This window comes from Neofelis nebulosa, chromosome 14 (assembly GCF_028018385.1).
Source record: "Neofelis nebulosa isolate mNeoNeb1 chromosome 14, mNeoNeb1.pri, whole genome shotgun sequence".
Taxonomy (NCBI): Eukaryota; Metazoa; Chordata; class Mammalia; order Carnivora; family Felidae; genus Neofelis; species Neofelis nebulosa.
The window spans coordinates 66,526,964-66,553,853 of record NC_080795.1 but is presented as its reverse complement, the minus strand read 5'-3'; the positions used below and the strand labels follow the sequence as shown (position 1 = coordinate 66,553,853).

Here is a 26,890-nt window from a genome sequence, read left to right as displayed (position 1 = left end):
TACAGCGTATCAGTTATGAGTGTGTTGTTTGTGAGGATGAATTTAGTCTTTTGTGGTAAGGGTCTGTAATCTCAGAATCCCAAATTTCTGTCCTTTTCTACATGGCCGTCTGCCATTTGTTTTGTTTCCTGTAACTACAATATAGGGATCTTCCTGGGATCCTGGCAGGTCTGTTTCCCCAGGCTGTGTGTCTCCTCATTCTGTGGGACCCTCTAGCGCAGATGCCTCATGGGGTCAGGGGAGCAAAGCACCCCAAAATGTGTAAGAAAAAGAAAGAACTAAGTTAGGTCCCAGCTTGCTTTACATATAAAATCTCATTTCTTCTTCACAAGAGTCCCTTTGTTATTTTGCTGATGAGAAAAGGAAGGCTATATAGCAAGTTAGTGGCAGAACCGGGATTCAAACCCTGGTCTGTTTGGCCCCAGAATGCTTTCCTACCATATGGTGATATTTTCCACGGTAGTAGTGGTTATATTCTCCAGCCATCTCTTTTCTACTTCTTAGAAAATAGTACTGACAAATGCTCAAGCCCTCCTCTGTTCATTGTAGAGTCCATTATAATATTACCTTCTGCCAAGAAAAAAATCATCCCTATAACTAAATCCTTTTTTCTACTATAGTTTCACCTCTTTTTTCATCCCTTCTTTTCATTTCCTTTATTTAACAAACCATATGCAGAAAGCACTGCAAGAGTACTCGAGTATCTCTGAAAAACTGCCATCTACAAATTTTGCCATGAAAAGGGATGTCCAGGAAGGCCAGGCGCGGTGTCTGGTTCACCTGGGAAGGCACACAGAAGCCCTGGAGATCGCTGCAAACTTGGTAAGTGGTTTCATTGCTTATTTTCCATGTGTGGTCCGCAGATTGTTGAATAGTTTATTTTCTAAAAAACAAAACAAAAAACAACTTCTTGCTTGCAGCAAAATCTTTGGGTTTGGATAAGTAGATGAAAATTGTCAATGGTGTAAGAACTTTATTATGATGAACAGTTCAGAGCTCTAGACAATCACTTTCTTGTAATATTTTTTCTTTTCCTGTGTTAGGCTCAAAATTCTTCATTGCCTGAAAATCTCATTTGTAAAGGTTTTACTCTTGTTAGGAGTAAATATTCAGAGTAGAGGGATCATCAGTGACTTTTTCTTCGTTTTTTTTTAGATTTTATTTCTCAAAATTTTTACAATGAACATGGATTGCTTTTGTAAACAGGAAAAAAAGTTACCAAGAAAACCCAAAAAAACCTAAATATAAACTGAGCCAAGCCTAACAGCCTTTTTTATTCTTTTTTTTTTTCCAGCCTTTTAGAATCCCCCCCCCTTTTTTTTTTTTTTTTAACGTTTATTTATTTTTGAGACAGAGAGAGACAGAGCATGAACGGGGGAGGGGCAGAGAGAGAGGGAGACACAGAATCGGAAGCAGGCTCCAGGCTCTGAGCCATCAGCCCAGAGCCCGACGTGGGGCTCGAACTCACGGACCGTGAGATCATGACCTGAGCTGAAGTCGGACGCTTAACCGACTGAGCCACCCAGGTGCCCCTTAGAATCCCTTTTTAAGGGATAAAGAAAGGCAGTTATTTGCAGTTCTAGATTCTGCTTGTTTTTGTTTTCAGGTGATGGCATTTTGGGTTTACTTCTGTTTTGTGTGGGTGTGTAAATTTTATATGGGATTGGTCTAAGTTGACCAATCTTAGTTTATAGATGGCCAGTTTACCTCCTCAGAGGGAATTAATGAGGCACTAGGGCACTGATCTTGAACCCTATGGATCAAGCCAAACAGAGGTCAGCCTAAACTATGCATGCAATTGAGCTGGCCTCTTCCATGTCATTAACTAAAAGAAGTCCCTAAATTTGCTTGCCGATGGGGTTCATTGCCTAGTACTTCAGCCTCTTGCGGTGAGAGGAAACCTTGAAAGTTGTGTGTAGAATGTGGAAAACGGCTGTGTCTTGCTCTTCTTCTAAGTGTGGGTTAATTCTGAAGCTGGAAGGTAAAATTACCTCGTTGAGGAAGTACACGGCACAGTGAACTTGGTGGAATTTAACAGTGTTCATTCTCAGTCTCCCGGGTCTGCAAATTAACAACAGCTTTGGCCCTTTTAGTACTTTTTCTAGACATCAGTCACCTGTCCTTCATTCCTGTTCCGTGCTCTCCCGTCACCTCTCTCTTCCTGACGTCTGCACATCTCTGTTGTGCTTGTTGTCCCCGCCTAACCCACTGAAGGCAGTGGTGGTGTCTTTAGCGTCTGGGTTATTTTTGTGGTTCCCTCCAGCTTAGTTAGTCTGTTTCTGTGGCTCAGAGAAAGATCTGTTGCCAGTCAGCAGATGCAAGGTCTCCGGAGCTTGGGATGTTACCAGGCAGGGGAAAGGACCAGGCAGAAGACCTTCAGCTCCCCTGCCAGGACTTTGGGAACTATTCATCAGGCTTCTGGGCATCCTGTCGGGGAAGGAACCAGCAGTGCAGGCCAGGGGCCTTACCCTTCCTTTGGGTCTCTTCACATGATCTCAGTGGACCCTACCGATTTATATAGTTTCTCATTTCCTGGTACCTTGTATTTTATTTTTTAAATTTCTTCCCTATTTATAGACCCTTCTCTTTTGCTATTAACTCTGGTCTATTTCTGTTTGTGTCTTGGTGGCTGTTGTCCTTTCCTGTTCTGTAGGGGGACAGGCCAGAATACAGCATTGAACAAAGTAGACAGCTAGTCTTGGAGTGCCCATCAGGATATGAACATTTTATGCTCACAACTTTTTTTTTTTAATGTTTATTTATTTTTGAGAGAGAGAGAGAGAGAGAGAGAGAGAGAATGTCAGAGCGCAAGCTGGGGAGGGGCAGAGAGAAAGGGAGACACAGAGTCTGAAGTCAGGCTCCAGGCTCTGAGCTGTCAACACAGAGCCCGACACAGGGCTCGAAGTCACGAACCATGAGATCATGACCTGAGCCGAAGTTGGACACTTAAGCAACTGAGCCACCCAGGCACCCTTCATGCTCACAACTTCTAATTCACTTCTCTTCTTAATGATTTTTGGACAGAATTTGTAATGGATTTTATTTATATTTTCTTATTTCTTATTTAAATAATTTAAACATTTTAGAATAGCTGATGTACTCATGTGATAAGCTGTGGTAAGGACATTGCTTTCTGATGGTAAATGACTCTTTTTAAAATTTATGCACTCTTGGGCACCCGGGTGGCTTAGTCAGTTAAGTGTCCAACTTCGGCTCAGGTCATGACCTCACAACTTGGAGTTCTAGTCTCATGTCAGGCTCTGTGCTGACAGTGCAGAGCTTGGAGCCTGCTTCCAGTTCTGTGTCTCCCATTCTCTCTGCCCCTCCCCTGCTCATGCTATCTCTTTTTCAAAAATGACTAAACATTAAAAATAAATAAATAAATTTCTGCACTCTACAAACATGTATTTCAGTCCCACCCCGTGCCTGGCTCTAGGTTCAATGCTAAGGTTACAGATAGAGCATATAAATACCTTGTGCATATACTGTTCACCAAGTAAACACATGTCTGCTCTTGGAAAGTACCCTTGAGGCACCTGGGTGGCTTAGTCAGTTAAACATCCAACTCTTGATCCAGCTCAGGTCTTGATCTCAGGGTCGTGAGCTCAAGCCTTGCATTGGGCTCCATGCTGGGCATGAAGTCTACTTTAGATAAATAGAAAGAGAGAGGGAAAGAGCCCTTTATTCTGTGACTTCTAGTGTGACTTGTAGCTCTGCTGCTTACTAGCTGGGTGACTTCAGGCAGGTTCTCTAACTTTTCTGTTGGGACTCAGTTGCCTCATCTATAAGATGGGGATAATAATGGAATCTATTTTAAAGGATCATCATGTGGGGCGCCTGGGTGGCTCATTTGGTTGAGCATCCGACTTTGGCTCAGGTCATGATCTCACGGTTTGTGAGTTCGGGCCCCGCGTCAGGCTCTGTGCTGACATCTCGGAGCCTGGAGCCCGCTTCGGATTCTGTTGGACAGAAGTTGGACACTTCTCTCTCTGCCTCTTTCCTGTTCATACTCTGCCTCTCTCTGTCTCTCAAAAATAATTAAATGTTAAAAAAAAAAAAAAATTGAAAGGATCATCATGAGGATTAAATGAGTAAAGCACTTAGAATAGTACCTGGTACATGTTAGGACTCAATAAATATTAACTGTCTTCATCATTATTGCATTTCAGAAGGAGTTGCATTATTCTGGAAAAATCACACAAAGTCATTTATTTTTATTTAATTAATTAATTAATTAATTTAAAGCAGGTTTCACGCCCAGGTGGGCCTGGGCGGCCCAGTCAGTTAAACATCCAACTCTTGATTTCGGCTGAGATCATGATCTTGCGGTTTGTGAGATCGAGCCCTGAGTCGGGCTCCATGCTGAGTGTGGAGCTTGCTTGGGATCCTCTCTCTTACTGTGTGTATCTCTCTCTCTCTCTAGAAAAAAAAAAAAAAAAAAGTAGACTTTATATCCAGCTTGTATGGAGCCCAGTGTGGGGCTCAGGACCCTGAAATCAAGACCTGAGCTGACAGGGCACCCGAGTGGCTTAGTCAGTTAAGCGTCTGACTTCAGATCAGGTCACAGTTTCATAGTTTGTGAGTTCAAGCCCCACATCGGGCTCTGTTCTGACAGCTCAGAGCCTGGAGTCTACTTCGGATTCTGTGTCTCCCTCTCTCTTTGCCCCTCCCCTGCTCTCGCTCTCTCGTGTTCTCTCTCAAAAATAAATAAACATTAAAAAAAAAAAAAAAAAAGGACCTGAGTTGAGATGAAAAGTTGGACACTTAACCGACTGAGCCACCCAGGTACCCCCATACAGTCATTTAAATGGAATTTAATTTCCAGAGAGTTATTTACTACCTGTGCTATAACAACTCTCCCATCAAAACCATGGTTTGTATGTAACAGCCTCTACCCCAACATACATTCTTAATATGAAATATTATTAAACAGCATAAAGCACTTAGACTACTTGTAGAAGAAAGGTAGCTTCTCTCAAAGTCTCTTGCTCACCTTATACATAGAAGACATGAAGACATATTACTTAGTTAAAACATCTGTTAGTTCGGGGCGCCTGGGTGGCGCAGTCGGTTAAGCGTCCGACTTCAGCCAGGTCACGATCTCGCGGTCCGTGAGTTCGAGCCCCGCGTCAGGCTCTGGGCTGATGGCTCGGAGCCTGGAGCCTGTTTTCCGATTCTGTGTCTCCCTCTCTCTCTGCCCCTCCCCCGTTCATGCTCTGTCTCTCTCTGTCCCAAAAATAAATTAAAAAAAAAAAAAAACAAAAAAAACAAAAACATCTGTTAGTTCTGAGGTGCTATGTTCTCTGTTAGGAATGCAGCATTGAACACTAAAACCTTTGGGGGAGAAAAAAAGAGTCAAAACAAAAACCAGACTCTTAATTATAGAGAACAATCTGATAGTTATCAGAGGGGAGGGGTGGGCGATGGGTGAGATAGATGAAGGGGATTAAGGAATGCACTTGTGATGAGCACAGGGTGATGTACTCCTGAAACTAATACAACACTGTATGTTAACCAACTGGAATTAAAATAAAGCTTACAGTAAAAAAGGCAAAGAAAATTGTAGAAGTTTCTGAAGGAAAACTTTAGGAAAGAATTTTATGTGTGGTCAGGACTAAGGTTGAAATAGATGAGTTTTAAAAAGTAAAAAAAAAAAAAAAAAAATGGAACCTAATGTTTAGGAAGGACAGAATACTAAGCAATGGTAATAAAACCAAATGTATTCTGTCACCGAGAAGGTGCAGTATCACTAAATAGGTTGCATGGAGCTTTATTTTCTATATTCTCACATAATGTGTAAATATTTAGAATCCTCCCGAAGCTTTCCCTCTCTGGCCTGTTTCTTCAGTCTGCATACTGGGTAGTTTTACTTGTATTTCTTGCTCAGTGTAATTCTTTGCAGGAGCTTGATCCGGAGGCTATAGTAGGACCAGGTTTTCTTTAGACTTAAAGTTAACTGAAAGGTAATTTTAGTCTGCCATCTGCTCTTTATAGACTTTAACTTAGAAAAAGAAGCCTGTTTTCCCTAACCCACAGGGCTTTTGCCATATGGCAAGTTGGGCAAGAGGTGGTAACTCTGGTTAAAGAGACTTGAAAAGGATTTTCTGATCAGAAGGAAACCAGGCAACCCCTTCTGGCCAAAAATAATTGACCTTCGTAATAGTTACCAGGGACGGCATTTGGATTCAATTATGACGCATCATGAAGCACTGAGAGCTTCAGGGCTATCCTGTTTAAGATGTCTAAGCCAAGTCAGATTTGGAAATGGAATCCATTCGAATCCTCAAGGAAATTACCATTTGGAGTTTTAGAAAGCCTGGAATATTAAAATGGAACCATTAGCCCAGGGTACAAAAAAGTTGGCTTGGGTCTTTCAGCTACCTGGCTGAAGACAATAAAGATTACAATAAAACTTCAGATAAACTGTCAGAAGTTTATCTGGCAATTTATTGTCAGATAGAATAAATTGAAGTTTATTGTCAGAAGACAATAAAATGTCAGATAAACTGACATTTATGTTTTTGATGCTGAATTTTGTCAGGACGTTGTCCCGGGAATTATGTTATGGTTATGACAAGAATGGGAATTTCTGATGGTTATTGGTAGGTAGTATATGTTTCTCTACGTTTACAACTTCAAACTTCGTTCTCTCTCCTTCTGTAGCTGCTGAAAGATATTTCTGATTTACAACATATGCAACTTGGGTTTTTAGGCATCTGCATTTTCACATGGAAAAGATTCTGCTGTTTCAAGTTTTTAACTTTGGGGGCACCTGGCTGGCTCAGTCAGTGGAGCTTGTGGTTTGGGCCTCACATGGGGTGTAGAGATTACTTAAAAATAGAATCTTAAAAAAATAATAAGGTTTTTAACTTTTTTTTTCTCCCTAGGAAAATAAAGCAACTAATACAGACCATTTAACCACTGTGCTCTACCTCCAATTTGCTATTTGTTCAAGTCTGCAGAACTTGGAGAAAACAATCCTCTGCCTACAGAAACTGATTTCTTTGCATCCTTTTGATCCTTGGAACTGGGGCAAATTGGCGGAGGCTTACCTGCGTCTGGGGCCAGCTCTGTCAACATTGTGTGCGTCATCTCAAAAACAGGACGGTTTTACCTCCAGTGACAAAACCATCAAATCCTCCTTTACACACTCAGGAAAAGACTGTCTTTTGTGTTTTCCTGAAACGTTGCCTGAGAGCCCTGTGTTTTCTGTGGAAGCAAGCAGCAGTAATAACCAGAAGAATGAGAAAGCTCTGAAAAATATTCAGAACTGTGTGGCAGAAAAGAGAGAAGCAGTGTTGCTAGAGACTCAGTTGAAAGCGTGTGCCTCTTTTATACGAACCAGGTAAATGAAGAATAGATTAAACACCACATGGTACTGAGCCTAGAGTAAAGGTATTATTTTTTAATTTTAAGCTTCAGAAAGTTCTAGGCGGGACATTTGGTAGATTTTTGAGATTTTTTTCCTATAGTCTAGGTGAATCTTTTGAACTTGTCCTTTTAGTATGTAAGATTTAGATACAAGCCTATATTTGCTCGAGAATATGATTTGTATCATTACTCAAGATAAAATGTTAAAGCTATAAAACAGTAAAATTAAGAAAAGAAAATTAAATGTATAAAACATTGACAAAGGGGAAGAGGTATTTTAAACCAGGAATTTTTCACCGGGAGGTTCCACAGACATCTGCAGACAAAAAAAATCTGCTCTTGTGTTTGAATCACTATTAATAATATGAATAAACAGTATTTAACTCATTCTGCAGAGAATTCCCATGGTTTAGGTACTCTGAACACTTTAAATCCATAGTAATAAGAGTTTAAGGGAAAGGGGAGCATACACTTTACCAATTCTGTAATTTATGAGAGAAACAGATTTGCGGAAGTCTCAAACGGTGCCAAAAAACAGAGTGGTGTGGTTGTTGTTGTTATTTTTAACTCTGGAGAATTCAAGAAATACCGATTAACAGTGAGGCTTACTGAGAAGTGTATCTGTTTGGCAGATTTTAAACTTTATTCAGCAGATTTATAGTCTTGACTATGTTACTTTTAATTCAGAAGTGCATTGAATGACAGTGGTGTGCCAGGCACCTGCCTGAGGCTGGGATCATAAAGATTGTTAAAGAAAGAGGCCCTTTCTTTCCACCACTCGCTGTGTGCTGTGCTGAGGGAAACACTGTATCGTCAGTGACAGGTGGCACAGGCACTAACGGGGTGTCAGTAGTGTGAGCAGAACCTTGCGGGCCGGCGACGGGAGCGGTTCGGTGTAGCAGGAAGAAGGAAGCCTTTGCAGGGGCAGTGACGCCTCTGCTGAATGTTTCTGGGGACCTCGGTCAGCTGTACAGAGAAATGGGTACCACGTGGTTCGCATACGCTGTTTCGCGTCCGTGCGCACCACTGCCCAGGGCGGGTGTTGGATTCCCACCCTGGAGACTAGGAGACTAATGTAGAATTCTGCCCAGAGTGGCATAGCTATGAAGTGCTGCCGTGACCTTGACCCAGGCCTCTGACCCCAGAGCTTGTGTTCTTTCCAGGGTATCTTGCCGACTCCGTGCAATATTCCCCAGCTGAGAAGAGGCACGCTGGGTAAAGAGAAAGAAAGGGGGTCCATGGGGTGGAAGCACTGTGTGGCACAGTGTGGTCACGCGGTCTGCTGCGGTGACAGAGCATTGATGGTGGAGCCGGAGAGGCAGGCTGGAGACAGCGAGCCCGGGATGGCATAGTGAGGAGGGGGAGATGGAGGGGGAGGGGGAGGGGGAGGGGTTTTGGGGGCAGAGCTCATTGTAAGGACCTAATAAATTGTTACTGAGTGAACGAATCTGGACTCCTCTACTTGTCAGCTGTCTGACCTCGCACAAATTAAACTCTCGGACCTCCGGTTTCTTCATCTTCACCTTCGTGGAGAAATGGGGAAATGCCTTCTTCGTGGGGTTGTGAGAGTGAGCGTCTGAAGGACTTGGTATAGTGCACACTGCGTGGTGAGCATTTGGTAAAGGTTGTACTTCTACTGGCATAAGATGTTAAATGTCATCTTAAAGGATTTGGTTCTTAAGCTGAAGGCCTGAGTAGTATTTGAAAGTTTTAAATGTCCCAAGTGGTGTGACAAGAGCTGTGATTTCAAGAGCGAATCTGGTGGCTGGAGGATGTATTAGAAGAAGGAGTTGGGATCCTGGGATGCCGTGAAGGAACTGTGGCGTCATCAGTGGGTGGCAGTGAGGACCTGACCTGGGACAGTGCAGTGGTAAGAAGAGGAAATGAGCATCACTGCAGGAAGGAATAGACAGGACTTGGGGACCAGCTGAGGCTGTGGGAAAGACGGAGGGAAGAGGGGAGCGGAGGAGTCCAAGACGAGTCAAGACTCTACCTTGGGTAGATGGGTAGGTGGTGGCACCTTCTGCTGAGACACAACACACAGGAGGAAGAGCAGAGCAGACTGAGGATGGAATTAAGATTTTGGTTTAATGTGCTGAGATTCAGGTGCCAGTAGGACACCCAACTGGAGCTTTTCACCAGGAGGAGTTGAGCTCAGAAGAAGGGAGCTAGAGATGAAGGAGATTAGCAACCGGATGATGGTGAGGAGTCAGGTCTGAAGGCCTCTGAGGAGACTTGACACTGAGGAGGTCATTTGTGGCCTTTGAGAAGGCAGCTTCAGTAGTGATGGGTGACAAGGCAGATGGCAGAGGGCTAAACAAACATGACACGAAGGAGCGAACGTAGGTTGTATTTGCGAGTACTTTCAGGAGCAAGAGGGAGAAAGCAAGTACATAAGAGATCAAAGGAGTCACAAATGTCCATGCTTCCAGAGGCCAGTTGGTACCGTAAGCAGGTTTGAGTGAGTCAGGGGAATGTCGGTCAAGGCATGCTCTTCACCACACTCTCCAGTGACCTCCTGCTGCACCTAGGTAAATGCTGTGGTGCTTTCCACGGGCTGCGAAATGTTATGGAATTGGCCTTGCCTTTCTTCTCATTCACTAGTTTTCTTCTCTCTGGTCTAGCCACAGTGATCTCCAAGGTTTTCAAACACATCAAGCTAATGCATGTGTCAGGGCTCCTTCCCCCAGATATTCTTGTGGCTGGCTCATTATTTGGGTCTTAGCTTGAGTGGTAACTCAGAAAAGCCTTCCTTCACTGCCTAAAATCGTCTTATTTATTTGTGATCTCTCGTCTTCCGTTCCATGGAATGGGCACCTGTCTGTTGTGCTCACCAGTTTCTCCTAATGCTTAGAGTAGTGAGTGGTCCATTCTTTAAGACCTGAAATGAACAAACAGGAGAGCTGAATGCTTCTGGGAATAGCAGTAGGGACCAGTCAGGCTTGAGGGGAACTGGAAAAATCTACACATTCAATATTTTAAAAAACAATGAATGGGGCGCGTGGGTGGCTCAGTCGGTTGAGCATCCGACTTCAGCTCAGGTCACGATCTCACGGTCTGTGAGTTCGAGCCCCGCGTCGGGCTCTGGGCTGACAGCTCAGAGCCTGGAGCCTGCTTCGGATTCTGTGTCTCCCTCTCTCTCTGCCCCTCCCCCGTTCATGCTCTGTCTCTCTCTGTCTCAAAAATAAATAAATGTTAAAAAAAAAAAAATTAAAAAAACAATGAAGTGGGGCACCTGGGTGGCTCAGTGGAGCCTGGCTCTTGATTTTGGCTCAGGTCATGATCTCTCAGTTCGTGAGATCAGGCTCTGCTTTAGGCTCTGTGCTGACAGTGTAGAACCTGCTTGGGATTCTGTCTCTTTCTCTCTCTCTCTCTCTCTGCTCCTCCCATGCTTGTGCTCTCTTTCTCTCAAAATAAGTAAATAAACATAAAAAAATTTTTTTAAAGAAGAGGGGATATGTTGTCTAAAAAAATTTTAATAAATAAATAATAAAAAACAATGAAGAGAAGGGGCCACGTGGGAGGACAGGAGGGAGGAGGAAAGAGAAGACCAGATTATGATCATGATGGGAAAGTTAGCAGTGAGACAGTTGCAAAGTGGTCACCAGAGGCTCATCAGAGATTTGACCCTGCTTTGGGTAATTGAAGTACACTGGAGAATCTAATTAGTCCTTGAGGTCAAGTTGCTGTGGGTTCTGGGAGATTGAAGGGTCACAGAACACTGACTTCAAAGGAACACATCCCAGCACTTTGTGGGGAGGAGCCTTTGATTGGGAAGCTTGTCCTTTTCACTCCAAATTGTTTGTGCTTTCAATCACTTGACTCCTACAGGAAGCCCTTTGAGGTTTCGCTTTCTAAAGATTTCTTTGAGAAGCTTTAGTCTGCGAATTTTAGAAAAGATGACTCTCCAAGGCAGTTTGCTCAAGTAAGAAGCTTTAAGGATTCAAATGAAGGCGAGTGCATTCCAAGCCTGGTAGGACTCCCATCCGGCAGCATGCCTGTGCTCTCTGGGAACATTCCCTCACTGCTTTCCCTTACCTGTGCCCACACGTTGGGACTTCTGTTTTTCAGGCTTTTGCTTCAGCTCACCCAGTCTCAGCAAACCTCGTTTGCTTTGGAGAGGAATTTAAGGACTCAGCAGGAAATTGAAGATAAAATGAAAGAGTTCGGCTTCAAAGAAGACACTTTGCTGTTGATAGCTGAGGTGAGTGTTCGCATAAACCCCTAGGGCTTTATGTGAACCGAGGCATCAGAGGTATTTTTCCTGGCTCTGGTACCGTTTTTTAAAAAAACAGCCAAATCTCATCTAAAAGGACCCTTTCTCCCTGCTTTACATGCCGTTTGATCACTTAATCCCGGAAAGCGGCCTCTTCGTCATCTTTCTCCTGCAGCATGCTAGAAGCAAGGGCTCAGTTTCATTTTCTTGTTGGTGCTTGTTAGTACATGCCTGCCTGAACACCATAAATGCCCCCAAATTGTTTTTTGAGTGCTGTTTAAACGAATGAATATTGACATTCTTGGCAGCATTTCTGCGCATTTTTACCTCCGTTTGTTCTCCTGACACTCTTAATGGCCTATGGGACAGGTGGAGCTGGGAGTGACACCTGTTGGGACAGGTTGGGACCTGCCTAAGGCCAGATTTTAAGCGGCAGAGCTAGACTGAAGCCCATCCGGCTACAAGTCCATTTTCTTTCTGCTCCACCTTCCTACTACCTCGATAGTTGAGAAATTCAAATGTCAGGGTTGTTGTTTTTTTTTTTAAACTTCATTAGCTTTTTTTAAAATATGATGTTGAAATTTCTTAAGATAGAATTTGGAGATTATCTGTGTTTGTATTCAAGTTATTCACACTAGTTCCCTTTAGTATGAAATTGAAATGGACAGTTCAGGTACTCATCCCATGAAAGAACTTCTACCCATATCCATCCTTAATGTCTTTCTTTCAAGAAACACTTACTGCATATCTAGATTGCCAGGCTCCCTCCTTCTCCAAGCTAAGCCCCCACTTGGACCCTGTTTTCCCTCTGGTGGGACCACGCCCCTCTATCTGTTCTCTCTGAGCCTTTTTCAACCTTTCCCCTTCCATGGGCCCTTCTCCTTGAGCCCACAGATGTGTGCGGGTAGCCTGTCCCTCCTAAGTTTACTGTAGCCTTTCCTTGCTCTTTGTTTTCCTTCATCTTTCTGGGGTGTTTATACCTACTGACCACTCACTTTTTGTTCCCTCTTCTCTTTACTTCCAGAGGCCACACCAGTCTGGTTTTCTCCTGAATTCTTGATATTCCTCTGCCTCTTGGGACTTCTGGTTTCCTTTGTGTCTTAAGTACCAACATTCTCTGAGGTTCCACTTAGGTCTCTCTCCTCTCTGCCTGTCTCCCACAGAAGTCCTAACCCCACTCACGGTTTTAGCTGTCACCTCCTGGTTGATTACCCTCCACTCTGTGTCCCTGGTCCCATCTTAAACACTCAGACTAGTTACCTACTGAGTATTAATCTGAAAGCGCTGATATCCTCCTGTCATTTCAAGGACAAAGTGTCTAAAGTGGAGCTGCTCATCAAAACACTTTCCAGTCAGTCTTCTGTCAGTACCAAGCAGAGAGGAGTTGGAGAGAACCAGCTCTGCGTTCCACACTTCATTCTTTTCATCAGTCCTGTCTGTCATTCTTCTTTTACCCAGACCTGGGACCCCACCAGCTGTGGGCCTTGTCTTCTCCAGTCTCACCTCTAGGGGGCACTCGGCCCACCCTTCCTTCAGGTCACCTTTCGTTTCTCTGGCACCGCCAGCACCCTCATCCCTGTCACCTGGTGCTTGGCTCACAGTGACCTCCTGGTTCATCTCTCCTCGCTTCCTTGCTTTCTCCCCTCGGATCTGTCTCAGACATTGCTGCTACCAGGTTTACCTCACAGCATTGCTTTGAACGCGTTACCAGATGCCCAAAAACTGAAGTTGTCTCCACCATCACCTCAGAGGTCAGGTCTGATTTAGGCGCCTTCCAGAGAGTAACCCCAAACCTAGGATCTAGTAATTCCTTACGCAAATCTCGTACATCCTTTAGACTGATCTGCACATCTAACAGACTTGTCATGGGTTTTCTCATCTCCACCAACTTACTATATTCCCATCCTCAAAGACCCCACCGAAGTCCCGCGTCCTCTAGGAAGCTTTCCCTGAATGTCCCTGTCTGTGGCAATGGCTCCTTCCTCTGAGCTCGGGTAGAGTGAATCCTTGAATAGATAGCTCTTTGCCCCCCTCCCCCCAAAAAAAACCAAACAAGAATATATCTTATCTTTTCAACTAGGTTTTAGATTTCCTTATAAGGCAAAATATAAGGCATCTTTACAAGATGTCTTAAACATCTTCATATTCTTTGCGGTGCTTGATGTATCTGTGGACTGAGTGGAATGGTCGTTCTCCATCTGCACAACGTATGTGAAGTATCTGTGGAGCTTTTTACAAAAGACAAGTGTCTGGGCTCTCATTGGGATTATAATGTACATTTCACTATGTGCTCTTTTACTTTGTGACATGAGTAGGATCCTGTGCCCTTAAATGTCCTTTCATTTCTTATTTTTTTCTCCTTTTTAGAGTTGTTTTATTTGAATTAAGATCCATATAAGGTCCACAGACTGTATTTGGTCTTCTGTCTCTTATGTTTCTTTCGTTTTGTAGTAGCTCCCCTTCTCTGCTTTTTTAAGATAAAAAAAATATACGTGACCTAAAACTTGCCATCTTAATCATTGTTTAGTATACGATTCAGTACTTACATGCACAGTGTTGTGCAACCATCACCACTATTTCCAAAACTTTTTCATCATTCCAAAGAGAAACTCTGTAACCATTAAGCAATAATTCCCATTCCCCCTCCCTTCGACAGCTGGTGACCTCAAATCTACTTTCTGTGTCTATGATTTGCCTGTTCTAGATGTTTCAAATAGTGGAATCATATAATATTTGCCCTTTTATATCTGGCTTCTTTCACTTAACATAATGTTTTCCAGGTTCATCCATTCGTAGCAGGTGTCAAAACTTCATTCCTTTTTGTGGCTGAATCATACTCCATTGTGTGCACATATGTGCCACGTTTTGTTTATCCGTTCAGCTGTTGATGGGCATTTGCATCATTTCCACCTTTTGGCTCTTGTGAATAATACTGCCATGAACATTGGCATACAAGTACCTGTTTGAGTTCCTGACTTAAAATCTTTGGGGTATATACCTAGGAGTGGAATTTGCTAAGTCATGTGGTGATTCTGTGTTTAACTTTTTGAGGAACTGCCAAATTGTACTTTTCACTTTATATTCTGTTATTTTTACCTAACATTGTGACATAATCATGACCCCGTGTCTGTAAATACTGTTTGAGTATGTACTTTTTGATGGCCGGATAGTAGTCTAACTATAGCTTTTGGTGAGCTATCATTTATTTAAGTCCTCTATATTGAACATTTTTAACAAATATCAAGTACCTATTTTAATAAGTCTTTGCAAAATAAATCATTGTATGTATTTGTCCCTTTTAGAATAGATTACTAGAAACAGAATCACTAGGCTAAAGTATAGTTTAAAGACTTGAAGCTCATTTCCAAATTGTGATCCAGAAAGGTTGGTTCACTTTATATATCCTGTATGAGAATACTGATTTCCCTTCTCCAATCCTAGATACTAGGTTGCACCATGTGAAATTGTCAATAGTTGATCCTTTATACCTCTAAAGACAATTCTGTAGTATTTATTACTTCTTGAAATTTTCAGTTTGGTAAAAATGGCATGTTTTAGTATTACTTGTTTGATTACTGTTTTTTTGTTTTTAACGTTTTATTTATTTTTGAGAGAGAGACCGAGCATGAGCAGGGGAAGGGCAGAGGGAGAGGGAGACACAGAATCCGAAGCAGGCTCCAGGCTCTGAGCTGTTAGCACAGAGCCCTATGCGGGGCTTGAACCCATGATCCGTGAGATCATGACCTGAGCCGAAGTCGATGTTTAACCAACTGAGCCACCAGGTGCCCCTCTTGTTTGATTACTATTAAGATAAACAGTTTTTCATATGTTTCATATGTTTGGCCATTTCTATTATGTGAAATACCAGTCATGCTTTTTCTTCATTATTCTACTTCTATGTTTCTGTTTTTCTTACTAATTTTTAAGAGCTCGCTCTCTATCCTAGGGTTACTAACATTTTATATGTTGCAGTATTTTCTTTTCTTTTTTAGTGTTTATTTATTTATTTTGAGAGAGAGCGTATGAGTAGGAGAGGGACAGAGAGGGAGAGAGAATCCCAAGCAGGCTCTGCACAAACCCCAAAGCAGGGCTTGGTCCCATGAATCATGAGATCACAACCTGAGCTGAAATCAAGAGTCAGATGCTTAACTGACTGAGCCACCCAGGTGCCCCTTTTGCAGTATTTTCTGAAGTGTATGATGTTTTTCTGGTATATAGAAGTTTAAATTTTTTTATATGGTCAAATTTTTTTTTTAATTTTTTTTTTAAAGTTTATTTATTTTTGAGACCGAGCATGAACGGGGGAGGGGCAGAGAGAGAGGGAGACACAGAATCGGAAGCAGGCTCCAGTCTCTGAGCCATCAGCTCAGAGCCCGACGCGGGGCTCGAACTCACGGACCCACGAGATCGTGACCTGAGCTGAAGTCGGACGCTTAACCGACTGAGCCACCCAGGCGCCCCTGGTCAAATATTTTTGCAGATACTTTGAACCTGTGAATGATGTACCTGCTAATCCCTTTTTTTGGAATATTGCACATTTGGATATTACTATTATTCAAATCTTTTTTTTAATTAAAAAAAAAAAAAAAAAAGATGTTTGGTGTTATATCCCAGATTTTAAAGTTCTACGTTTCGTTGAGTCCAAGAAGTCACCAGTTGTAAGCCGCATCGTTGACGGGTCACCAAAAGAAAAGCAGGATGCCGCTTATACCATGACACACCTGTGTTATAAGATACCTCTTGATGTCAGAAACGTTAAAATACAAAAACAAAATGCTTTAATAAATGTGGACAGTTGCCTGGTTAAGCTGTTCATCTCATTAGCTCTTGCCTCAAGTAATAAGTAGCCCTTGAAGATTTAAAGCCAGAGGAAACGATTCTTTGAATGTGCTTCTAATCCATTATAATTTGCGTATTCATCAACACACTGGATCTCAGGGTTTACAGGAAACTTAGTCATCATCTAGTCCAAATCCCAAGTGACTTAAATTCCTTCTGTAGCATCCCTGCCAGGTGGCTCCCTAGCCTGTCATGCCAGTGGTATGAAATGTATTGGGACTTAATTTTAGTTCACTGTCCTTACTGAAGATGGGCTGATCACTTAGTGGGTTCAGGTGCCGGCTTTCCACAACTTTTGCTTGTCTTACCGGAGAAGCGAACACCAGATCTGGGCCTGACTCTGACCAGTAGGGAGCAGTATTGTGCCTTCAGAGGGCATGTGCAGCAATTCCCGAGGGTTGAGTCTTTCTGGGTCAGGAAAGGGTAGGCCCAGCTGCTTGCTACTCGACTGTTCACAGTCTTTGACTTTTTTGGACAACTTCTAAGAGGAAGAGTCTGTGCCCTCACCCCACCCCCAGCAGCTGTATTCTGCCCCAGCTCTGTTTTCTGGTTATTTTACAGTGAGGGAGAAGGACTTGCAGATGCGGTCTTGCCAACAGAAGATGCTCTTTGATTTAAGAAGGTTGACCGGGCGCTCTCTCTAGGCTGATAGCTGCCACATCAGTAGTTCAGTGATTTGTTCACTCGGGAAGACAAGAGGAGAAATACAGGGTATTTTACACATGTGGTCCTTGGATCGCTACTTCTAAACAAACAGCTTTTCAATATGTTGGAATTGTTGGAATTGTCCCCTGGCTGCTAAAGTATTCTGCTTTTTTTGGTATGAAATCCTTTACCCTTGATGAATAGCATAGTCTTCCATTCTGCGCGCGCTGCCCCTTTTATTGGGACAGGTTTTTGGTTTTTTTTTTCCCTCCTGCTACAGGTTATGGGAGAAGATATCGTCCCAGAAAAAATAAAAGATGAGGTTCACACAGAGGTGAAGTGTGTTGGCCCTACAGCCCTGACTGCCTTGGTGATTGCATCTTCGAAAGAATTTGAAGACAAATGGTTCAGAAAGATCAAAGACCACTTCTGTCCCTTTGAAAATCAGTTCCATACAGAGATACAAATCTTGGTTTAGTGGTCCCTTTAAAAAAAAAAAAATCCTGTACTGTTTTAATTGTTCTTGTTTATTTCAGATAGAATGCACTGCCATTCATTGAATATAATGGATTTGAAATAATTATTTGTTTTATAAAAACGGCTTCTCTTCAGATTATTTCTACTGTGTTCAGTTTCTTGATTTTTTGTTTGTTTTCTTTGTAGATTTTTGCCATTCACTTATCTTAGACCTATTACCCCTTTAGAAGATATCTGTTGGAAGTGTATAAAAGAGCCTTTTAGGTATTATAGTCTTTTAGAAACAGGAACTGTGTTATAATCAGCAGTAAAAGTGGCCACATTGTTTAGGTAAATTCAGGAAAGAACAAGAATGTTGAGATGTAGCAGTAAACCATTTCTCAGAAGGGTGTGTCAAGATCTGCGATTTTGCGTGTGGGCCTAAACAAAAGAGTACACACGGGGTGGGCTGTATTACAGGGGAAGAGCCCTGAGCTGAGGAAACACAGGTCTTCTCTAACCGGCAGTAGTCAGCATGCTTGCCTCGCGCTCCAGAGGACGATACCGTCTCTTTTGTAAGGCTGTTTGCTATGCAGACATCATTGAAAAGATGGTCTGGAATGAAGGGCATTTGGTGCCTTGCTCATGAGATGGCACAGAATCACGAGGCCCACAGAGCACCGTCTCACAGGGTGATGGTCCTGTCCTTCCAGCCACACGAATTACAGTCACAGTCTCTAACATCTTCGATACATCTTACTCGAATCATCTGAGATACAAGAGCTCCCTTATGGGGAGTGGAATTTAATAGGAAACCAAAACATCATCAAATGTTGTCCCGCACAACTTTTTATTCTCAGCAGAGGGAAAAGAATCCAGCCCTGGGTCAAGAGGTGGAGTCATCAGGATTTCCCTTCCACCTGCTGCTTCTCCCCTTTCCAGGCCCCTTTCCAAAACAGACAAACATCTCATTGTGTTTCTATTTTGGCTGCTCTTTTAGTAGGTACAGTAGCCTGACTAGCAACTGCAAGTTGTCATTTTTCTCTAATGTGAAACCAAAGATTGGTATGATTAGTAGACATTTCGATTTTTAGGAACCATTAAAAAGTATGGAAACCTCTCAACAGCTCCCCATTGGCCTCCATCTATTCATGGAGTCATGAACCATCACTGTGTTATGTGTTATGTGACAATCATGGTGCGGTTGCCGTGGAGACCCTGGCTTTCAGGGAGTTAGCGGTCTAGCTGTGACCGGCCCTCCGGATAGAGCCCAAGCTGAACCGTGGTTTGGCAAACGCTTCATCATAGTCTTTGGCTCCCAGGCTCCCTCCTTCCATGCTCCCCAGCTGTGCCTTAGCTTTCGCCTTTAGGCCTTCACGCTGGCAGTTTGGTCTGGTGCCCCTCCTCACCCCCCATCATGGGGCTAATTCTGTTCACCTTTCAGGTCTCCACCTCCTTAGAGCTTCCCAGGAGTCTTGACCTCCAGGTGGCTGTAGGTTTCCCTCTTTCCTGCTCCTTTACTGTTTCACTCCTATACTGATTCTTCCTGCTCTGTTGTCACGATGGACTTTAGGACAGTCTTTTTTACATTGATATCAGGGCAGAATACCCGGCATTTCATTAAATATTGGTTGAATTTCTGAATTAACTGGCAAGCATCTTACTTTGTTTGCACCCCAAAGATGCAGCACAGTGCTGAGGCCGTCAGAGCACCCTGCCTGTTTCTCTCAATGGAGCTAAACGCCTTCTTCCTGTTAGTCTGGGCCTCCTAGAGATGCCCTTTTCGGGGCGCCTGAGTGGTTCAGTCAGTTAAGCGTCTGACTCTTGATTTCGGCTCAGGTCCTGATCTCATGGCTCATGGGATCTGTGCTGACAACATGAAACCTACTTGGGATTCTCTCTCCCTCTGTGCCCCTCCCCCTCCCTCAAATAAACTTTCTTTTATTGCCCTCTTCCCTGCCTGGCTTGGCTTCCTGTTTCTATCCTAGTGTCCTTCTAACTTTGTCCATGCTGTTAGCTTTCAGCCCTCTGGCTGTCCTCCCAGATCCACTGTCTGTGCTGTTCTGAACTGCCTGAGTGGTCTTCGTGAATCCGCCCACATTCTCACTCCTGCCTCACCTCACGTTCCCGGCAGCAACATGGTGATGTGTGTGAGAAGCCAGCTTCCCGCACTATGATGCTTGGCTGTAATACAGGGCAGGAAAGGGCACTCAGGAATACCAGCCACCTCAGAGTTTCATCACTCCCAAGTCATCTTGATGATTTCTAGGACAGATGATGGTGAAGGGTAGGGTTAACTGAGCAACAATTGTGCTAAAGAAAAATCTCAGGCCTGCCTATTTAGACACCCCACCCTCTTGTCAGTGAATGAATCACTCGGAAGGTGAGCAAATGTGAACCACAGAGGTGACTGCACTCCAGGTGGGTGGGGTGGGACCCAACGGTGATTCTTGTCTCCTGTGATTCCCAAAAGGCCTGTCTTCAACATTTTCTCCCAAGGGGGGGTTTATACCTGGTATTCGAGCTGGTGAGAGTCCTTTATCCTTTATACTCTTAACACCTCTGTAGTCTTCATACAGAGCCAAAGGATCTTACAAAGATTGTTTTCAGTCATCCAGTGATTTCCCAACTCCTTCACAAAGCCTCTGTGTGAGGCTCTGTGTGGTCTGGCTTGGCCCACTTCGCCCTGGCTCACTGGTTTTTCTCATGTCCTTGGACTCTTCAAGCATCTTTGCACCCAAGCCCTATGTCCATCCAGTTATCTCCACTTGGAACATTCTTCCCTGCAATCTCGTAACCCTGACATAAGCTTCCCCTTCCTACAGATCTCAGCTTGGGTCATTCTCTGGCCAGATGGTCCCGATCCCAGACTTGCTCAGGTTCCTTTAAATGTCATGGTACCTGTGCTTAGGATTATAATTGAATTTTTGTTGTCTGAAACTTTGCTGGATCATAAGCTCTAGCACTGTGTCTCTGGTTTGCCCATTTATGGCAGAGCCCAGCTTACTGGACACCGTGACTTCTGCCCATTGCTGCCTCGCTGGAGGCCCAGGCCTTGCAGAGGCCACCAAAGGCCTGGTGAGCCAGAAGCCCATGTGGCCCATTCCCACTGAGATCCACTGTCAGCGCCACAGGCCCCCTGCCTGCCAGCACAGTACTGTATTTCAACAAAGATGTGCCTCATGTTAGAAAATCTTGGGTAGAAATGTCTATGAAACAAACGCAAGGCCGCTATTTACAAAAACAGATTGTTTTAAATTGCAGTTTTCTAATACTTCTGCAATTTCATCTGTAAAAGTAGTTTATACACTGATTTCCAAGGTCTTAATCACAAAAACAATATGCAAACAAGCATAAACCAAGGAGGATTGTACAAAACCACCAAAGCTTGTGAAACAAGTCCTGATGAGGGGCAGACCAGGCCTGGCTCCAATCTAATCTGAGTGTGTCCACCGGGAGGCACTGGTAAAGAGGTCAGGAAAAACAGAGGATAGGCATTTGTCTATTTGGGGCTCACACTTGTCCTTTTCTCCTTCCTTGGCAGAGTGGCTTCATCACCTGAAGCTTCAGTGTTGTGTCTGCTCAGCCCTTGAGCTAACAACCACCCCGCCCCCTGTCTCTGGGAAGTGCCCTCTCACCCACACTGGTGGCAGCCATATTTATTCTCAATGACCCTAACTAATTGGAGAGAGGAAGGAGGGTTTACCTGATTGAAGTTGGGCCAATCAGACTCTCAAGAGATTTAGAAATGAAAGATTCTTCTCCTGTGTCTGAAACCAGTAAGGGCAAAACCTGGGGCTGGTTTTGTTCTTCCAAGTGGACTGAGGAGCAGAGAGCAAGTCTACAGAGAGAAGGAGGAAAATGAAGGAGATGCCCAACTATTTCCTCATTGCAAACCCTTCCTGTTCTCTAGCCCTAGCCACATTCTTGGCCGAGGTCTCCATGAAACACCTGGAGTGTGGTAGGCAGAATAATGGCTCCCCAAAGATACACACGCCTTAAATCCCGGAAACTGTGAATACGTTAGGTTACGTGCCAAAGGGGAATTAAGGTTGCTAATCAGCTGACTTTAAAATAGGGAGAATATCCTGGATTATCCAGGTGGACCCAGGGTAATCACTGGAGTGTTTCCAAATGGAAGACGGAGTATATTAGGGCTCTCCAGAGAAGCAGAACTAACAGGAGATAGATAGATAGATAGATAGATAGATAGATAGATAGATAGATAGATAATATGCAGATATATAGATGTGTGTTGGTATTGTGTACGTATGTATATGTATATTTGTGTATGTATGTATATATATACACACATAGAGATTTATTATGGGGGTTGGTTCATATGGTTATGGAGGCTGAGAAGTCTAATGGCCTGAAAATCAGGGGGCCAATGGTGTATGTCCTGATCTGAGTCCAAAGCCAGAGAATCAGGAGTGCCAATCTCCAAGGGCACAAGATGAATGTCCTAGCTCAAGCAGAGAGAGCAAATTTGCCCTTCCTCTGCCTTTTTGTTCCATTCGGACTTTCATGAGGATAGATGATGCCCATCTGCATTGGGGAGGGTGATCTTCTTTACCCAGTTTGTCAATTCAAATGCTAATCTCTACCAGAAACTCTCAAGACACACCCAGAATAATGTTCTACCAGTCATCTGGGCATCCCCTAATCCAGTCAAGCTGACACATAAAATTAGCTATCATCTGGAGGCAGAAGAAGTGGGTGAGGGTCAGAAAGATGCTATACTACTGGCTTTGAAGATGGAGAACAGAGCCATGAGCCAAGGAATGTGGGTGGCATATGGAAACTAGAAAAGAAAACAGATTCTCTCCTAGGGTGTCCAGGAAGGAACACACCCTGCTGACACCTTGACTTTAGCCCAGTGAGACCTGTGTTGGAATTCTAACTAGAGAACCATAAGGTAATAAATTTGTGTTGTTTTAAGCAATGATGTTTGTGGTCCTAAGTTGGCTGCTTAAGCTAGTTTCAGCTTCTGTTATTGTAACCAAAGAATCCTAACAGAGGCCACTTGGGCCCTTTCTTTTTTTTTTTTTACTTTTTTTTTTTTTACTTGGGCCCTTTCAGTCTTGGTTGTACTGTAAGATTTTGTTTCTCAGAAGACTTTCTTTTACACAGGAATTTGTTTTGTGAAAGCTTGATAGAGATTATTGTAGATCTCAAAGGCGCAGCACCTGATTTCAGGATCTTCCATTCTCCAGCAGAGGTGATAGGACATCCACATCAGTAGTAAATAAGGGGTAGGAGGGTGGTCTGGACATGGCAGAAGTGCAGAGGAAGGCTGGGCTCTCAAATAAGTTTCATGAAGGGGGCGCCTGGGTGGCACAGTCGGTTAAGCGTCCAACTCTTGGTTTCAGATTAAGTCATGATCTCACAGTTTGTGAGTTCGAGCCCCGCATCGGGTTCTGTGCTGACAGTGCAAAGCCTGCTTGGGATTCTCTTTCTCTCTCTCTCTCTCAAAATAAATAAATAAACTTTAAAAATATTTTTAAAAATTAATTTAAAAAATAAGTGAAAAGTTTCGTGAAGGCGGTAACATCTGAGTTGGACCTTGGGAAGGGGAGAGTTTGTAGCAGGCTCTGTGGAGAATGAAAGGCAGGCGTGTTGGGTTTCTCAGCAGGGGGATGAAAGGAGCCACCACGTGGAGGACATGAAGACTGGTTGTCCAGGTTAGTGGGCATGAAGGGATGTGGGTGATGAGACAGGGCAGGTAACCCAGCATCAAATTATGGAGGATTGTCCATGCTGGGGTAAGAAGGTTGACTGTAGGGATGCCTGGGTGGCTCAGTTGGGTTTTTTAAGCCTCCAACTCTTGATTTCAACTCAGATCATGGTCTCATGTTTTGTAAATTCGAACCCCGCGATAGACTCAGCACTTGCAGAGCCTGCTTGGGATCCTCTGTTCCACCCCCCGCCCCCCTTCCCCACTCTTGCTCTCTCTCAAAAATAAATAAACGTTAGAAAAAAAAAAGGCTTTGAGCTTCAGGCAGTATGTGTTTTCTGGGTCTAGGAAAGCCCCAGATATTCGCACTAACATGGAGGGTGGAGGTGGGCTCAAGATACCCAAGGCATCCGAGCACCTTACGGAATTTACATTATCGTAGTCTGTTACTCGTCAGGGCTTCCCATTACACTTAGAATAAGGCAGACTCCAGCCAGCCTTTGCCTGCTGTCCTGCACACTCTTTCTGCCTCTTGCATGGCTGACTGCTTCTCGTGTTCCAGTCTCCGCTCCTGTCTCCCCTCACACGGGCCTTCCCTGCCCCCTGTCACTCTCAGACCCAACAAACCGCCCATTAGCAAGGTGCAAACCCCGGAGGCAGGGAGGCTCTTGACGCTGTGATGTAAACTGGGAGCACATCTGCTTCCATCTGTATTGACCACCCAGCTCTTGGCACACGGGTTGGGGCGGGAGGCGAATGTGTGATTAGATACACGAGTCCAGGCCCTTTTGGCGTGGAAGCCAAGACTGGCCTCGCAGGGCCTGGGATAGAGTAATTCCTCAAGGAGACGTGAACTGGACGTTTCTTCACGCTGTGCCTGAGGGGAGGGTTCCCAGAACAGCAGTGCCGGGCTTGCCCCTCAACAGCAGGCTGCGCTGCCTGCCGAGGCCTCTGCGAGGAGCAAACACGTGTGGATGTTTGGAAGAAAAGTCAGGAAGTGCCGTTCTCGAAGAGCAGCCGCCAGAAGCAAGCCTCTGACCCTGCTGGCCAAGAAACACAGTTTGAAGGGAGAACAGCCATTTCCAGACACTTGGCTGAACTGACTCAGCTGTTGGGTGTTCCACAGCAAAGCAGGCGACGAGTGTCGTGGGGACAGAGGGAGAGCGAGCAGCGGGGGTCGAAGGAGCAGCCCAGATGTACAGACTGGGCCCCTTCGGCCACGTGGGCCCACAGGGGAGGCCTGCCTGTCAGGGCTTGACTATGTCCCCCCACTGAGAAGTTGCCTGTTGAAACCCTAACCCAGAATGGGACTGTATTTGGGGATAAGGCCTTTAAGAAAGTTTTTTTTCTTAAATGTTTATTTATTTTTGAAAGAGAGAGAGACAGAGAGAGAGACAGAGAGTGAGCAGGAGAAGGGCAGAGAGAGTGAGAGGGAGACACAGAATCGGAAGCAGGCTCCAGGCTCTGGGCTGTCATCACAGGGTCCGACACGGGGCTCGAAGCCACGAACTGTGAGATCATGACCTGAGCCAAAGTCAGACGTCTAACCCATTGAGCTACTCAGGCGCCCCTGGAGATAAGGCCTTTAACCTCCTGGCACCGAAATCTGTATCGGTCAGGATTCTCTAGAGCAACAGGACCAGTAGGATGTGCATATCTACACCTGTATCTCTATCTACAGCTCTAACCATCTGTATAACAGAGAGAGATTTAGTACATGGGTTGGCTTAGGTGATTATAGAAGCTGAAAAGATCCGCAGGGCGAGCTGGCAAGCTAGAGACCCGGAGAGCCCATGGTGTCGTTCCAGCCCAAAGGCCAACAGGCTGAAGACCCAGGGAAAACCGCTGCTTCAGTTGGGAGTCTGATGGCAGGAAAAACCTATGGCCCAGTTCAAAGGCAGCGAGGCAGGAGGAATACTGTCTGACTCAGGGGAGGGTCAGCCTTTTCGTTCTCTTCAGGCTGGCCGGTCAGCATGACACAGCACCATGGGGACACCCTCACTCGCCACACCCTGCCGAGGGAAGAAGGACGGAGCACCTCCGGAAGCCACATGTCTGGCTCGGTCAAAACACAGGGAACAACGAGAAAAAGGAGTTTGTGTTTATGTTTCTACATGTGTGTCTGCGATATTTATATACCCTGGTAACAGTTTTTCTGACACACATACGCTCTTCAGGAAGAAGCTGAGAAAGTGAATGACAGTTTCTCTGTGTCCCAGCACTTCTTGGACCAAGTCCAGAAAATGAAGCATTTGGAGATGCGGCCCTGGCATCTCTGTGATGGGCCAGCAGGGCAAGCAGGGAGGAGGCAGGGAGCCCAGGTCAAGGTGAGAGCGGGAACGGGAAGAGTACAAGTCGTCCTGCAGTGTCTGAGTGTTGGTGTCCCCTGCAGGAGCAGAGAGAGCTCTTTGACCAGCCGGTCGGCACTCATAGTACACTGGGACCAGCCGAGGCACTCAGGTTAGGGTCCCTTGGGCCTGCAAAGATACCCTTGGTCTCTGGGCTCTTACAGTGCAGATGGGGGATCAGTATCTGGTGAGGACCAAATGAATAGTACAGATAATTCCTAGGGGAGGCTTGGGGAACCAACACTTCCGGTCCTGGCTGATGATGGTACAGGTGGATAATGTGATCCCTAATCCCTGGTATGGGGTGTGCATGTGGCCATAAGTAGACCCCCCCCCCCATCTCTGCCATGCCCCCTGGATGAACACTATTGAACTATTTCTCTCTCATTCTCTCATGTTCTTCATGGTGGTGGTTCATGTAGGTGTCACCTCTCAGCTGACTTGGGAGTTCTCCAGGACAGATGTGAGTCTGAGTCTCTGCCTGGCACCAGAATGGTGCCCGGCACATCCACGGGGGGTGCTCCATTGCTGGTGTTGAGTTTCACGCTGCAGTAGAGACGCCATGTTTGGGATGGCCCACAGCAAGCAGGCCTGCAAGGCAGGTGCAGGTGTGATTCTAGTCCAGAGCAGAATTAAAGATGGGGCAAAGTGAGTTCGGGAGCATTGGAAACTCCAATAAGGGTTTATTTTGATCTTCGGCCATCCCCTTGCCATGGGTGTAAAACCCTCCCAGTCTCTGGTGGAAATAGTGTCTCGGAATGAGAGCTCAGGGCTGGGGGCCCTTGGAAATCCAGTCCCATAAAGGAAAGGCCCGGCCTCACGTGAGTGGGTCCCAACCTTGTGTCAGGCTAGGCTGGATCATGGCGCAGGAAGAAATAACCCCCAATCTCAGTGGCTTACACACAAAGGTTTATTTCTGGCTCACGCTGCTTATCCACTGCGGGTCAGGTAGAAGTGGGAGGTCCTGCTCACCACGGTCTCAGGAATCTGGGCTGGCGGAGGGGGCTCCATCTGAGGCGTGCTCGTGCATAGCCAGCTGCACCCAGGCTCTTAAAACTTCTGCCGGGAAGTGATCCTCAACATTTCTCGTATTGCACCAGCCACGGCTAATTTCCCAGCAGGCAGGGGTCACACGTGGCAAAGGTGTCCAGAGGAGGAGGAACAGTATTTGTGAACCCCTAAGATGACAGGCCGGTGGAGAGTGACGGGGGGCAAGAGGGCTTGCTCCTGTCCACTCAGGCCAAGCCAGACACAGACAGAGGCAGGAGCGGTCCTCCTTTGGGGCTGTTGGCCCCCAGAAGTCTTTACCTTCCTGAAACTTCCTCAGCAGACTGTGGA

General features: G+C 45.0%; 1 protein-coding gene across 6 annotated transcripts in view; it reads left to right on the top strand.

Moving 5' to 3' along the window:
- C14H8orf76 (chromosome 14 C8orf76 homolog) overlaps positions 1–26,890 on the top strand; it is a 37,388-nt gene that overhangs the window by 3,212 nt on the left and 7,286 nt on the right. For 2 of the 6 annotated variants that reach the window (XM_058698986.1, XM_058698987.1), the window contains exons 3-6: positions 679–822; positions 6,888–7,345; positions 11,443–11,575; positions 17,352–17,687. In XM_058698986.1, coding sequence (XP_058554969.1) covers positions 679–822; positions 6,888–7,345; positions 11,443–11,575; positions 17,352–17,549 — 933 coding nt within the window. In that variant the 3' untranslated portion in view covers positions 17,550–17,687. The other 4 variants (XR_009253457.1, XM_058698989.1, XM_058698990.1 and 1 more) reach the window with 3 other exon arrangements.